This window comes from Falco cherrug, chromosome 2, assembly GCF_023634085.1.
Source record: "Falco cherrug isolate bFalChe1 chromosome 2, bFalChe1.pri, whole genome shotgun sequence".
NCBI lineage: Eukaryota > Metazoa > Chordata > Aves > Falconiformes > Falconidae > Falco > Falco cherrug.
Genome location: NC_073698.1, coordinates 19,849,022 through 19,865,463, shown reverse-complemented (window position 1 = coordinate 19,865,463; position 16,442 = coordinate 19,849,022). Strand labels below are relative to the sequence as shown.

The window sequence follows — 16,442 nt, the reverse complement described above, 5'->3', positions numbered from 1 at the left end:
ACAGGAATTAAGAGGTTCAAGCAGGCTTGATGGCAACCCCTTCACGCAGGGGAACGCAGGAGCTCAGCACAGCCCAGCATATCAACTTTTCCTCAGTGCTGTTGTTTCTCCACCTACTGGAGAAGCCCAGCAACCAAGTTTTAACAACACTTCATATCACACATCAGTTTTGAAACCAGTTTGTTTATGTTTCTAGAGACAGCAGGAACTGCTATAAATTTCAGGTTATTTCTTAACTGGTTATGAAACATGACCCATAAGCATCTGTATAAAATTTAATGTGCTTGTGTTTAGGCTCTTTCCAGTATCTGTAGTGTTTTCATATACATCCAACAATTAAAACCTAAAAATTTAATAGCATACTTTACCAAACAACCCACTGTGTAGCCATGGTTGGAAAAACGCCACTGAAATCTACACTGCTTTAACTATATATACACCTTTCCTAGACATACTCATTTCTGAAGTCACTTAATTTCCTAGATTTCTTTTTCTGCTTGTCAGCTCTACAGTGTTTCAAAAGGGATTATCTCTAATTAGATGAAACATCGGAATAGTCTACATTGAGTTTCACTTGCAGAATCCCTAATTCTATACTACCAAGATGACAGTACAGTGCTAGTTTCATAGCTGCCTTATCTGTATTATCCATTTGAAAGGAACTCCCAAGGATCAGATAACCGAGTTACTCCATAGCTCACTGCCTTCAAGCAGCAGACTACTGGATATAGTGTTATTAAAATTCACATTATAAAATTATTACAAAGCCTGTGTTATTTAAATCATAATACTTAGTTCTATTCAAAAGACTGACGAAATGCAAAATCAGTCTACAAAAAAGTTATGGTGATACTCACCATGAAATAGTTGCATTGCTGGACTGCCAAAGACTGACCTATTCTAGAGCCTAGACCCTCAGAAGGGATATATATTAAAAAAAACCAACACTCAGTAACTTTAAGAATTCCCCAGGATTAAAAAGTTGCAGAGCCAGTCCTCAACTGTCACTCATGCACCTATACGTACATACATAAAAACCCACAAGCAACTTTATCTTCTTGCTTTAGCATATACAACATACACCTTATTTATTTAGATACTGGTATTTTGGAATGAGGCATTCTAGTGGCAAAACACCAGGGCAGTTTAACTTCCAAAGCCTCAGCACCAGGGGAACAGATTGAACTCTTTCACCTATTCCATTCAGGTTATTCTACCTCCATGTAGCATCTCAGTTTTGGACAGAAAAAGCATAGTTTACCCCACTGAAGAATTAATAATCCTCTTCAGTACAAATGACAGGTCAGTTCTAATTACACCTCACTGCAATGGAAGTTTCAGCTGGTCACTGCACATGTTTTTAAATATCTGAAGAGAAACATATAAAGAAACGGAGTTGAAATGAAACTGCACAGAAACACTGACCCCAGAGACTTTAATGTGGGTGCCAGGGGTTTTGTGTAAATATATACATATTTGCATGTGTAAAAAAAACCCAGGTATGAAGAATGCGAGCAGAGGAATAATGACATCTTCCGTACCCCAGCTAGTCCAGCTAGGGAATCATAAGCAGTCAAGGGGTCTTTGTGGCTGATCTTAATACGCTTCCCCATCAATCTGCTTGGAGACCAACAAATAAGCACTCTTACAGAAACTTCCAACACCTGTTTAACTTCTGTGGATTTCATCTAGGAGCCTTCTTCTAAAAACACATACCTGAAATTTTCCAGTATTTTCCCTTTAGAGTCCAATTTCTTCCAAAAAATGCCAACAACTTTTGTGACTAAACACAAGATTATTTCTTCTCCAATTGTAATATTTTTGTCTTCTGGGGTGAAGAATAATTCCATGCTCAACAAAATAATCTATGTTGGTAAAGTTTCTTAAACACTTCACAATTATCAAAACCAGCATGGCTTCCATATCCAACAAGTTTATTTGTTACGTCTACTAGTTTTTCTACTTTACACAGTTGTATATATTTTTGGAAAAAGGTTATGACATCAAGGAAGAACAGTGGTATTTGGGTGCCTGGAAAAAGGGGAAGAGAAATTTATCACCTCTGATGATGGAACTTCTATTTGTTGACATCCACTCAGTCCACCTAAAGACCTGGCCCTCTCCTCCCCACATCAGATCTAAACACTGTTACCTCTTGGATCCCACTATTTCTGCAGCAATCAATGACAGCTCTTGGTTTTCCCTTAAAATACAGGGCCTAGGCTGTTTGTACAGAGTTTCTGTCCAGGTCAGCAGTTTACCTTCCTTGGATAACACAGCAAACTTTTTTTTCATATGCATCATAAAAAAGTAGACCTAAGCTACAGCTAGCAGATGTGTGCCGTATTTATTCAAGTTACATTCTATTTCATGGTGCTTTTGACTACCTTCTCTCTACTATTCAGTGGTTCAGATCATCACAGTAAGCTGATAAAACTTTGTTTTAATGGTAACATTTGGTGTATTCATCCTCACAGAGACCATCTCTGCTCTCAAGGTGGCAATCCAACAGATGCAAACTCAGGATTTGCACTAAGACATCCAGCAACAGATTCCTCCATTTAGTAAATGTATTTACGCAGGAGAGAGTGTTTTTATTTCTTTCCTTCCTCAAATCTTTGAATAGGAAATACAAGTCCTCACTTATTTCTAGTCTCCTCATACAAAAATATATCTATGGAAGTAGCAATATGGCATAGCTCACATTATGAATCTTACTGATTTCACAGCCTCCAGGCTTTAAAACAAAGGAGTTACAAGTATTCACACTCATACTGGCATATACTTGTAATCTCCAGACCAAAAAGGTTTGCTCTTGTCATATAATATATTCTGTGAAATTGTTTTATTCATAGAAACAATTTCTAGCTAGATGCTACTGAGCACTGCAATGATAGACTGTAAAACCAGAAGACCTGGCTTTGTCCTTTCTTCCTCTCCAGATCTCACTTTGCAGTCCATAACGCAAGAAGAAAGTAATGATGGCAAGAAAACTAAGCCACCACACTCCATTGAACAGAAATACAAGACTGCAGAATCCATCGCTATACGGAGAAGGCACAGAGGGAAGGCTACCTCCAGCCCTGCATCCTACCTCTCCAGTTTAACAGGATCCTGCTACAAGTAAATTGGCACATGCAGCATTTAATCTGCTTGAAAGCAGAGATCTTCAGCAAGGTTTATCAAATGATAGTGAAAGCACTGTTATTATAACTAAAGAAAAAAAATATTCACTATTATCCTCCAGAGATAGGTCATCCAAACTTGCAGGTAAACTTCTAAGATCAGGATTAAATACCATTATTTAAAGACAGCTCATCAGAAGTGGAAAAGATAGGTTCTTGTCAAGACTGTATTTTGCTGTTTCTATTAACACAACATTTTAATGCAACTTAATAGAATCTTATGCCCATATACCTCCTTTTTAGTTTGGTTTCTCTTTAAAAATCCAAATCATTAGTCAGGAAAATTATAACAACAGTAACCAACATACACCAACAGGCATCACTGGAGTTATTGCTTAAATAACCATTCTAAGCCACACAGAATTTCCACTGTTGTATCAGATTTTGAAAATACTAATCAAAGAAAAAGCTTGGCATTCCTCAATGCATTTAGTGTTGGTATAGCTCCTGCATAAATTTCAAAAAAAGAATTTCTGTATAATTTTTTTGTGCATATTTATATATGCATGTACACACACGCACTTAAAAGTCTTGCCCACTCTTCCTTAACCTGGAGTAAGTGGTGAAAAACTCAACAAAAGACCACAGAAGCAGATCAGATAAATTAATGGGAACATGCACACCACTAGTAATAATGAAGAAATTTCTGCTTCAACCTCAAGTACAACAGAGTTTTTTACCTTGAATTTTAACGTTAAATATTAACATAGTAAGTCAACTGCAATAAAGCTACAATGACCAATACCTTAGAAAAAAAAATACATACATACCTTCGCTACAAAAGGGCCTTTTAATGCCAGAGAAATTCACCGTCTCATGCAGCGTTTTCTCTTCTTGACAGTATTCACAGTATGTAACTATGCAGTGCAGTTTCTTATAATCATCACAACATGCTCTGCTGCAGAACTGATATACTTTGTTCTAAATGCAAAGTTGCAAAGCATCACAAATAGGGTTAATGATAAAATCTTAAGGTCTGGATAGTGCAACTCTAAATCATTAAGACATGACTTGAACAAGCAAAGTAAACAGAAGTGCAACCACACAATTAGGGTATGATTTCTAATGCTAAAAATTAACAGCTCTCACTCAAGCTGGCAGCGAGTGCTTCAAATACTTACCATTCCATATGAAAATTCTCAACAGAAAATATGCCAATCTTAGCATATCCTCTTCAGATACTTCTCTCAGTTCATGGAGAAGTGTAACAATGGTCTATTATATCTACAGTCATACAATAACTGAAGATGAAAGCAGATTCCAAACTTATAGCTGATCTGAGAAATTACATTCTTCTTTAAATTCCACAGATGCATTTTTATTTTTTATTTATGAACAAAGACTTCTGCTTTTATCCATACTGAAGTTAAGTGGTATTCTACAGAACCAGGTAGATTTTATTAAGTTAACTTTTTAAGCTTCAATAACTTATAAAATAGCTATCTAGAGAAACTGTATTTGAGTTAAAGGTTTAAACTTTTAAACACTTCATCATTCTAAAAACACCAAAAGCCCCCTTACCTCCCATTCCAGTACTTCTGGCTTTGAACAAAAAGAACTTTTGCAATAATTACATTTCAACTGAATATCAGTGGGAGAAACAAACTGACCATTTGTTGAAGACTGCACACTGAGAGTCTGAAAGACATAAATATATATACACATCACTAAAAAAGTTACTTTTAAAATGTGTTTTTTCAATGAAGCCTATAGCGTTTGAGAATTTGACAGGTTATAAATAAATTTGGAAGCGTTTCTGGCAAAAGCCCAGCAGGTTAGTCTTCTCCCTTGTCATCTTAGGTTTTCCAAGCTCGAATCTTTACCCTTGCTTCCACCATAATTACTTTAGGTCTTCCTTCTTCTACCTTACTTTTCTAATGGCTGTTATTTAAGGGTAATGACAAACAACAAATGCCAAAAAAAGTCTCCCAAAACTGAACACTTGTTAATCACAAAACATGTATTTGCAGATAAATGCATTTCACTTGCCTTGTTTTGGTCACAGAAGTTCAAAGACCAACAAACAAGTATTTTCTAATCCAAACTTCACCAAGGTAGATCATCTACACCTTACTTAAGCATATCACTTAAAAATACAAATGCCAAAGTAAAATGCCTTCAGTGAGAAACCCTGCATTTACTCAGATTAAGAGAAAACTAGCTCACAGTCCTAGCTGATCTCAATCACTAAGGCAGGAAGATGCAATCATTAAAGAGCCAGCCCCTACAAGATTAAGGGTTTTCAGACTGAGAAAAATACTATAGATTGCATTTGTAGTAGGCATAAGAATTTAATTCTGGACCTAATTCACTTATGTATTTTTGAGGCAATCGGTAGATAGAGAACTCAGTTTTACAGTATCTGTAGCCTTCCTGTAGGTCTTACGTGCCTATAGAACATTGTCTTTTGGACATTCCTTAAATCAAGCAACAACTATTGGTGTATCACACATACAATGTTCAAGACAAAATCTGAATCACTAGTTATCACAGTCACTTCAAGCATCTAGAGGACAAATTTCTTACATTCGCCATCTCAACAAACTTTCCCACATCATTTGCAACAAGACAAATATATTTAAAGACAAGTTCTCTTCAGACAAGATTTGTTACCACCTCTCCAACTCGTAACAGTGAAAATGTACAACACTCCTGTTACAGGATACTTTTCTTCAGACTCTCATGTTACTAAGGGTTCACCTACACTAAAGAAAAAAACAGTATTGCGATAGCACTGATTACTCACACAAACCCTCATGTAAGTGGGCCGGTACAGCTAAGTGCTAGCTAGCAGTGCGGAGTACCATTTTATGCAGATGCACTAATTCTGTACCAGGGGGTTGCAGGTATTAAGCAGGCATGCACATTTCCCAATCACAGACAGGACCCGAGAACAAAATGCCATATACAGCAGAAAAGATGCCACCTTTATCCCAACAGCCCATTGTCCCATAATAACTTTAACACAGTCTGATGCCCACATACAGTATTGCCATATTTTCCCCACGATAACCAGCAAATGTCCCTGTGTTTGAGAGAGGTTTGCTAGACTCTGGCTGCTCTAAACAGGCAGCTGAAAACTTGTACTAACAGGGGAGCCACAAAGGCATTTTAAGTTCAAGGTCCAACCTGATTTTTGCAAGGTTCTTCCCAGAGCAAGCACCATGCTCAACACGTGCTGCCATGTGGGTTATGAAAGCACAATGTGAGTCCTAGGAGTTCTGGCTGAAAACAAGAAGAAATCAAGAAGCAAGTATACCCACCACCCCCAGTTCAGGAATGATTAAAGAACTAGCAGATGTGACAACTTGTACAAAACACTGAAGACAGAGGGAGGAACAAAGACTAAATGCATCAAATGCTCATCAACTGAGGAGCAACCATATTTTCTGACGTCTGTAACCACCTTTAAATATGGGACAAAAACAGCCTATTGTGAGGGCTAGAAGTTAAAAGCTACATGTGGTTTTTTTTGTTGTTTTCTGATATATGACACTGTTGGCTGCTTTTATTTCTTTTCCCAACTGTTTGCTGTGGTAGCATTTCAGCCCTTATGTAGTTTGGGGGTTAGTAACTGAACAATAACTAAAGCTAGTGATGAGAGAACAACAGGACTTGAGACTGTTTAAAACTTGTTTTGAAGAATATTTACATCTAAAGTAGACCCAGAAAATCTCAACAATTAAGCATTACTATTTCTAAAACAAAACCATTTTATCATAAACTCCTAAGCTCAACTAAATATTTTCCCACAGAAATTAGTAAAGAACTGAATTCATATTACTGAAATCTCTAAACCAAGTAAAAGACGGCTGTAAAACCTAGTTAATCACAAGATGATTCTGTATACCTCCTTAAAGTTCCATTATACTGCTTACAATTCAGAACTGCTTCTGTATAGTATTTTAATGAGTCAAAATGACATGCACACTATTTTCATCATCTTTGCCTCTAACTTACAAGGTGCTTAAAGAGTATCTCTAGGAATTATTTGGGAGCATTACTACACACAGTAACACAGCAAGAACATCATAAATTCATAAAAATATTTCACAGGTCACCCCACACAGCAAGGTTTTATCAATGTTGTGCTTTATCAAAAATATCTGTGAAATATATGTATGTGTGTGTACATGTGTCTTTTGTGTATCTTAAATTCAATCAAAAACCAGTTGTTTAATCTGACTTTTTGAGTCTGCCCTGAACAAGAGCATGGGAAGTGCCAAGCAAAGGGAAAAATTGTAAAGCCCTTTTCAGCCTTTAATACAACCACCTCAAACTGCTCTCGGCTGCCAAATTACTAATGAACAGTAGGCAGGCACAGCCTAGGACTCGGCTGAGAAAGCCAGTGTAGCAGCACGGCTTCTGGCCTGCCCCTGTCCCCACAGCACAAGCGACTGAGGGGCTATCCTTGCTCACAGCAACACAAAATCAAATTGTGGAAACATTTCTGTACATAAATGTATACGTGGGTAGTAGGTAACCAGTCTGGTTTGGTTATTTCTAGTTGAGAAAAAATAACTTTGAAAGAATAAAGTAATTCTTAGTGTAAAAAGAGAAGCAACTACATACAAGGTATTTTTACACGTGGTGATCCGCTATGACTGTTCCACAGGCAAAATCAAGGGCACTAAATTAAGCAGGGAAGGAACCAAACACTTCCCCTAATGCGTTCACACACAGAGACCACCTTCCAGCCTCAGTGTGGGAGCCTCCATTATTTTTATTATGATCAAATTTGGAAAAGTATTTCTGTGACAAGAACGACAAGCTTCCTCCATGCTCCCTGCTGCAAGATACTCCTTTTTTAAAATACATGTATGTGTGTGTGCAAGAAAGATAGAAGGTATGTAACAAAGAACACTTACAGATACCATAATGATGGTGAAAGATAACACAATATTAGTGAATAACTAGAGTGAGTAACTTGTTAAAACCCGCTGTACTTAAAATTCTTACACATATTGGTCCTACAACACTCTAGATACACCCATAAATTGAAGGGGGATGGGGGTGGGAATCAAATCTTTAGCACACGTTATCTGAAAAATTTTGCATAGACTTGTGTTTTGCAAGATAGCTTGACTTTTAAGACATTTACACAGTTGCCAACTTTGGGAAGACACTCGTAGTACAGCCTCCATGTTTACAATAAAAAAGTGAGTAGTTTATTTTTTCTTAAGAGACAAGTTCAGAGCAAGATCTTCAACTAACCCAGTAAAGGTACTGATGCTGGCTTAAAACAATACAACTTTGGAACAGTTCTGTCCTTAACTCTGCTATATCATCCCCCAATACAAAGCATGAAAGACAAGAAGATAGTCACACTATTCTACCACCAACTACCAAAGAAAAACCACATCAAGCAGGCTATTCTCCCTATTTTACCCTTCTTTCTTACAAGGATGAATGCTCTTGCAAGCTGTCCACACAAAGGAGAATATAGGTATGGATGCAAGTTGCACAACAAGCAGTTCAACTGAATCTTTCAAACATTTTAGTACGTTAAAACAACAGTTAGCTAGAAACAGAAAAGGTTTTTCCTAAGATAAAATGACAATCAACCCTAAAGTATTGCGAACAAATTGGGAATTTAAACATTCCAACTCATTTGTAAACCAAAAGGACTAAAATTTTTGCAGAAGGGAAGAGACAGACCTAAAATAGCAGTTACTCTGTTCTGAGAAGGTAATCCCTAACAAAAAGAATTGTCATTCATAACATATAGGAAGAACAGGCCCAGAAAGAAAAAAGGATTAATATAATGCCATAAAATTAAAACAAAAGTTACCTGCATTAGTAAACAGTGAAAAATATGGAGCACCACAGCAAATCAGCCATTCCTCAAAAGACCATTACAGAAAGCATTGCAATTGACCAAATGGATTAAACCATTTTCTCAATTTAGGTTCAATCTCTTAACATGTCACTTAAGATATAAAAAAAGCCTCAAGGAAACACTTACAGTCCAATGCTCACATTGTGGTATACTGTCCTTTCCACCTAAATACTAAATGAACGGAACAAAGAAGCTGTTGTCATACAATCAATTCTTATCTAATTGTTAATACATTTTATTCTTCTAGACAGTGAATATATGAAAACTATCAAAAGTTAGAATCTGGTAGAATCGTTTGAGCAAACTAAGCAAGCAAGCGACCACCCCATCCATTCTTGGTCTTTACTGAGAACTCACAGACTGTATGGCTGCTCTAATTAAACTCCACTACAACACGGAAGAGACAGATCTACATGTAGCACTGAAACCGCAACAGAAGCATCAGAAAGGTCTCAGTAAGATCAGAAATCCATGATCAGCACCAACTGATCTAGCAGTTATATTCAAAAGTGTTGTTTATCTGCAAATCCAAGAAGAGCCAGGCTGTATTTGTCACTCATTAGCTTTATTTTTCTCACTCAATTAACAGAAAGGTTTTGTTCTGAGAGTTCTCAGGGCTGCAATCAATAGTAAAACCACGTGGAATAAAATAAACGCTGAATGAGTTTGCAAGAAGTATTACAGATTTTTCATTACATACCAACAATCTCCATCCATTTTTATAATCAGATGCACTGACAGACATCTAGTCAATTACTTAGGATGGAAACAGGGAACAGGGCTACATGCTGGACATCCTATCCAGAGTATATTAAAAAGAAGTGATTAAGAGATTGCTTTGCTTTCCAGTTAAGAGAAAACAGTGAAGTTTAACGACAAATGGGAAAACCCTGTGTGGGTGTAACTGTTCCTCAACAACACGTGAGGTAATCACCAATTACATAGTGCACATCTGGGAAAACTGTTTTTACATACAAAAACTGAAACATTTTCTTTAAAAATGTTCTTTGAGCACCTAATCACTGTAATACATGTTACATGTGTTTTGACCTTAAGTCATATTAAAAATATGACATCTTCAAGAAGCATAGTAGCCTCCTCCATTGTGCCTATCATCAGGCTTACAATGCTCTGGTTTCTGGATGTACTTTAAAGGGCTAGCTTCACCCACAAATGTTCTAATAGCTTAGGCTGTAACTTCTTATTTTGGATACAGTCACTATTCCGCACGACACACCTTTGTTAGTGTAATGTTCAACATGAGAATGTTATTGTGTTCAGTGTAGAAGAGATTGAATTTGTTCATTTTCAATGCAAACCAGCAAGGCTCATCTCCATAGGGAGGCAGGGGAGGTAAAAATAAGATGAGCAGTGATATTGCTTTATGTTTACTTATGATATCAAGGAGAAATGGACTGTTATTATCCAATTTTATAAGTTTAAGACAGCAGCTAATATTATTATGAAACAGGACTTTGATCAAAGAAACTGTTATGAGCCAGAAGCATTTATGTTAATTGTAGCTCATAGACATGTATATACAAACAAGTTAGTTTAATATTCAAATACTTAACACAAACACAGGTACACAAATATTTAGGGAGGAAAAGATTTAACACAACAGCTAACCTGAAATTTAGCTACACAACTGGAACTGCAAAAGTTGTACAGTTTTCCATCAGGCACTGTGGCTTGATATTGAGGTAAAGAGTTTCGATTACAAAAGTGGCAAATAATTCCCATACCTAAAAGAAAAATGTAGTTTACAAACAAAATAAACACAAAATAGTAGCAAAAAAAAAAGGGGGGGAAATATGAAATTGCACCTTCATCTATAAAATTCACTAGAGCATGTTCAACTTTAAGTTTGTTGAACTGATCTATGCCTGCTTTGTATATTGAAGAACACACGTTTTGAGTTATATACCAGATCCTTTCACCCAGATTAAAAATTTTACCTAGAGAATATCATATACGTTGTAACTACCTCTATCCTCGCACAATTTTTGCTTGAGGAGACAAAATGGGGCAGGTTTGGAGCACAGACAAGAGAATATTAATCCATATGCATGAAAATTGCACTACCATTCTGTGACACATCACAGCACATTATGTCTCAATATTTTTTCCTAGGGTGCCTTAAGACAGTCGAAAACTGCTTCTGACATCAAGCAAAAAAGCCAGTGGTTAAAGTGACCCCCTACGGGGCCATTTACTAGTGCTGAATAAAAGATGATATTTTTTTTTTAAGTAAGTTTAAAAACCCTATGAAGTGACACCTGCATAGATGAATTCTAAAACAAAACCACCCCTCCCCCAGTGTTCAAACTTCAAAAAAGTCTACTCTTGTTGATGATGAAAAGCCATCATCCTTTTCACTTACTTTGTGGTTTTGCATATTTTGATTTGTGTGTGTTCATGCATACAGTTGAGCAGTATGGCTCCATATATCCATTAGGTCCTATGCACTGAGTCATGTCAAAAAACCTGCACTGAGCTCTGCAGCCAGTACAAGATGTTAATTTGCCATATTTCTAAAACATAAAACAAAGCAAAACAATCAGTTAAAACTATATTTGGCTTTTGGTTTTAAATTATGGCATAACGAACACAGAGGAAGATGTGCTTATTTACTTCTGCAATTTGCTCCCCCAACAGAAACTTCCTACACCTCCCTCCCTCCCCAACTAACCTTCATGATCATCTTCTGAAGAGTATTCAGCACTATGGTGGGGTCTCTTACTCCTGAGGGGAAGCTGGCTAAACCTGAACTTCCACGTAAAGACAAAAAACAAATACACACACCCCCAAAAAAATACCCAGCCAACCAACCAACCAGAAAACCCATACCAAACCACCATATGCAAACTCTGAACTGTGGTACGAGTACACAGCGAGTTGTGCTGAGCTGCAGAGTTTGAAACAAGTCTGCCTTTCTCCTTGTTGATGGGACAATGGTTGTAAGAAACGGAACAGGGAATCTGGCACAGCAAAGTTGAAGAATAAATAGCAGTGCTAAACTTTTTTAAAAAAGGGTACTCTCTAAATGATACCATCTTTAATATTATCAAGTATGAGTCAGACATAGCAGTTTCTTGCTAACAGCACTGTTGGGAGAACCTCTAACTTCTCAACTCTCCTAGTTCCAGTCCTCCAGGCAGGAGGAATGCTGAAGAGTTCCTATGCTCCTCATCAGATCCAATGAGGAACTGTGATTCCATGAACCCAGTAACACACTCAATTTTGACATCTCTCAATACAGCTGTCAGTCAACCAACAGTTCTCCACAGGAGGGAACAAGTGTTCTATAAAAAGCACAGAAAAGCTGCATCAAACAAATACCAATACCACAGTCGACACACAAAATCAATAGCTCAGATTTCCTATTTGTATTACATACTTCAGTGTTAAGGAAGTATATCATGCACCACAAAGCAAGGGGAGGGTGGATAAAAATAAAAATGCCTATGTGCCTTCCCTTCCCATAGAAATAGTATCATGGTTTTGACAGTGATCACACAGAATTCCTCATTTGAACAGTGATGAGTGTCCTGTCAGACAGACTCTCCTCCTATGGAGTATTAAAAAATAACCTGTTGAGACTTAGGCACTTAAGATTTCTTCCCTTCTGTTGAGGAATGATTTTGGCACTACCTCTCCTTCTTTCCCTTTTCTCAAGGGCTGAAAGAAGAAAGAAAGTTAAAGCATGTTTCATAGGTGCTTTACTTTGTTCAGAGTAACAGAAGCTTCAGTGGTTATCTTTGCTCTTCCTATTTTTAGCCACTTACATTTCAGAACCAGCTACACCCACAGTCTTACAGCCAGCCAGAGAAGAAACTTAGGGTTCTATAACATGGATCATCTTCCCTATATTAAAAACATGTATATAAAAACATAGAAATACACATGTCCCTGCCACAAATTGGGTGTAGCACCTTACAGAGACCAGCAAAATTTGAAAATACCACACAACTTCACAATTTTCACATGGTGCTTTGAGGAAACCTTTTCTGTGGAGTTCCTCCAAAAAGGAGTATCTGGCAACTTAACAAGCTCCTACCTAGAGAAAGGCATTGTATACAACTCCAAGATCCTTCCTTCCCATCTTACTTCATTTTTTATGTTTGCCTTTAAAAATGTTACCCCCAGCACCTAATAATCCTCCTAATCAGCCACAATATTGACAAAATTCACGCTAAGTTCCAGGACCAAAACGCAGCAATTACACTGTTCTGTGACCTGGAGCTATTCTACCACTAAACATTCATCTCCTCTGTCAGGCTAATAGACAAAAGCAGGAACCAAGATTACTTCAAATTATATTACCAGTGAGAATACAGAAGCTCACAATTTACAAAGGACTTGACTTCTTGGAACAAGCTCAATGGACAACAAACACCAAAAAAAATCTCTGTGCACAAATAGCCCTAGTACCTCTAGAATAAACTAAATGTAAATCTAGAAGCCCTGATGCAAATATGCTGACAAACAGCTTAACAAAGAGCATTCAGGGATAAAATCAAAAACAATGCACAGGTAAGTGAAGCTTTCACAAGCTCTATGTCTAGAAGAAAAAGCAAACCGAGGCCATGATGACTTTGAGAGACTGCAAGATGAAAATACAGGCTAGAAGAGATTAATTAATAATACACTGATCAGAACATAATTGGAAAAGATTCACTGTGTCAACAGACTACATGTTTTGAAAAAAATCCCTTGAAAGCAGGAACAGCTTTTGCTAACCAGCATCTCAAGTATCTCATTATTTAACTGATGGCCAGAAAGGACCATGCACACAAAGTACAGCACAGAAGCACGCTCATCACTTCTGAATTTCAAATATCCTTACAATACTGGACTTGTTCACCGATTTCACCCTAGATCTTTCAGACTCACAAGCAACACGAAGAACCTTTATTAATATCTAGTAATAATCTAGCAAACTTAGACCTAAGTTATCAAGACTACAAAGCACATGAATTTCAAAAAAAAAAAAACCATCATCAAGGATACAGAAGATTCTGTGGGTAGAAACAAAAGCAACAGCAAAGTTCTCACTTTACTCTTGTTACAGCAACTGACAAGTTTGAGCATTTCTGCATTATTAGAAGTTGCACAAATGAAGGAGCTAGGATGCCAGTGAATGAAAAGCCAACAAATTAGAAGGCCCAAAACCTCTTCAAACTTATTACTGCTCCCAAAACCTCATAATCATTATCTTCAAGCTGAACTGTCTTCCTGCATTTTTATTACTCTTGCCAGCCCTCCGCAATCTTACAAGTTTGAATATTAAAACCATTCAAAAAGTGAGTACAAGACTATTTTTAAAAAAAGATTAGTCCATACCTGAAAGTTTTCATCAATCAGCATCATACAGGTGTCTCAAATATTTATTTTTTTAATAGTCTAACTCAAAGGCTTCCTCCATTGACAACATCAGAGAACTTTGTACTGTACCATTCCGTATGTTTTTAGATAGCCACAATGCAAACCAAGAATTTTCTCTTGTTCTAAAGTGTCAAATTTCCAGATGAATCTCTCTCTTCTCAAGATTCTCGGGTAACTTACATTTCTACTCTCACATTCATCACAACATGTTACCTTTCATCTCTAAGAATCTGCAGTATTAATTTCATTCCGTAGAAAAACTAACATTTGAGAATCCTTTCCCTAGAAGTACCCTTCTAGCTGCAATAAACAAAACTGAAGAGTCACTAAAACTAAGGAGAAGTACAGTAATACATGGGGTCAAAGAGCATTCTTATGAGGCAGAGGGGGGTTGGCCTGGAAACAAGATGGTTTAAGAGGGTAAGGACAGAACCAAAAATGGCATAACACAGGGCACTATGGAACGATTGTTCATTGCCTTTTCTAGTATTAACAGCTATGGGAAATCACATGATTATCAACAGAAGACATTTCAAAAGAAGTAACAGGAGGCAGCTCTTCACATAACAGAGCAGGTCAGCAGAACTTCTTACCAAAGAGCATCATGGATGGAAAAAACGCTTCTATGTGTTCACAAGGAGATTGGGCAAGCACTTTTAAAGAGATTTGCTGAACGTAGCATACAGGAACACTGTGTAAAGTTCAAGACATCTCATAATCTCTACAGACTCTTAAGCTAAAAGAATGCTCAGGGGGAAATATCTTAAGTACCTGCCCTGTTGTTACTCTGCCCTGCATGCCCACTGACTTACACTGCAGGAGTCTCAAACTCTGCTTGGAACCAGATCAGCTGAGGCATGTTCTTACTACAGAAACCCTCAAGGAAAAGCAGGTGTTCAGAAAAGAAATTAAGGAAAACATAAAGATCTATCGACATTGTTGGTATTTCATGGCAGGAGACAAAAGAAAAGAACTTCATTGGTAGAGATAAGCAAAACAGAGAGTACCAAAATCTCCTTTCTGGTTAAGTAAAAAGGGAACAACAATCCCTTTTTAAAAAAAAACCCCAACAAACAAAACTTCCTGACTCTTTTAAAAATCACTGCTTCATTCTTCATTTTGGAGGTACAGAATCACAGAATCATGTAGACTGGAGGGGACCTTCCAGAAGTCAAGTGCAACCTCCTGCTCAAAGCAGGTCCAGACCTGGCTGCTCAGGATCTTCTCCGGTCAAATCTAGGCATCTCCAAGGATGAGCATTCCAAAACCTCTCTGGAGGATTTCACTGCCCTCGCAGAAAAAAAAAATATCCTTCTAATTAAATCAAGTTTCTCCTTGTTTTCAAGTCGTGTCTGTTGCCTCTCCTCCTTCCACTGTGCATCTCTTCTAAGAAGAGTCCAACTTTGCCCTCTCTATACCCTTCTCCCATCAGATAACTAATCCCCCTTTAGCCTTTTCAAGGTTGAACAAAGGTCTCCCAAGCCTGTCCTCCTATGTCATGTGCTCCTGCTCTCTAAACGTCTTGGTAGCTCTCCAATGAATTCCATCAGTATGTCAACACAGAATCAGTATGTCATCCCACAGAATCCAAAAGAGGACTCAGTGTTCCAGATGCAGTTTCCTAAGTGCAGAAGGATGGCGGGGGACAGGGCATGGAAATCACTTCCCTTGACCTGCTGGCTATACTCACTAATATATCAATAGGTTGCCCAGAGAGGCTGTGGAGTCCCCATCCTTAGAGATATTCAAAACTTTGATCAACACAGTCCTAGACAATCCATTCCAGGTGACCCTGCTTGAGCAGGAGGGCAGACAAGATGACCACCAGAGGCCCCTCCCAACCTCAAGCATTCTGCAATACAACTTAGGATGCAGTTGGCCATCTTTGTTGCAAGGGAACACTGCTAACTCCTGTTCAACTCATCACCCACCAGGACACCTGAGTCTTTCTCCAAAACTGCTTTCTTGCCATTATCTTCCATTTCAGATTAAGTACTGGCTTCATCTTGTGCTCCCCATGATACTTCAAA

General features: G+C 37.7%; 1 protein-coding gene across 12 annotated transcripts in view; it reads right to left on the bottom strand.

Annotated features, from left to right (window-relative positions):
• Positions 1-16,442, bottom strand: part of ZMYM2 (zinc finger MYM-type containing 2) — a 91,961-nt gene that overhangs the window by 32,348 nt on the left and 43,171 nt on the right. For 11 of the 12 annotated variants that reach the window (XR_003563235.2, XM_027815677.2, XM_055701182.1 and 8 more), the window contains 4 exons: positions 11,408-11,558; positions 10,654-10,769; positions 4,707-4,823; positions 3,956-4,106 (listed from right to left, as the gene is read on the bottom strand). Coding sequence is in view for 11 of the 12 variants with exons in the window: in XM_027815677.2 (XP_027671478.1) it covers positions 3,956-4,106; positions 4,707-4,823; positions 10,654-10,769; positions 11,408-11,558 (535 nt within the window). In the remaining variant the exon portion in view is untranslated. The remainder of the gene's footprint in view (positions 1-3,955; positions 4,107-4,706; positions 4,824-10,653; positions 10,770-11,407; positions 11,559-16,442) is intronic. The other variant, XM_027815681.2, reaches the window with a different exon arrangement.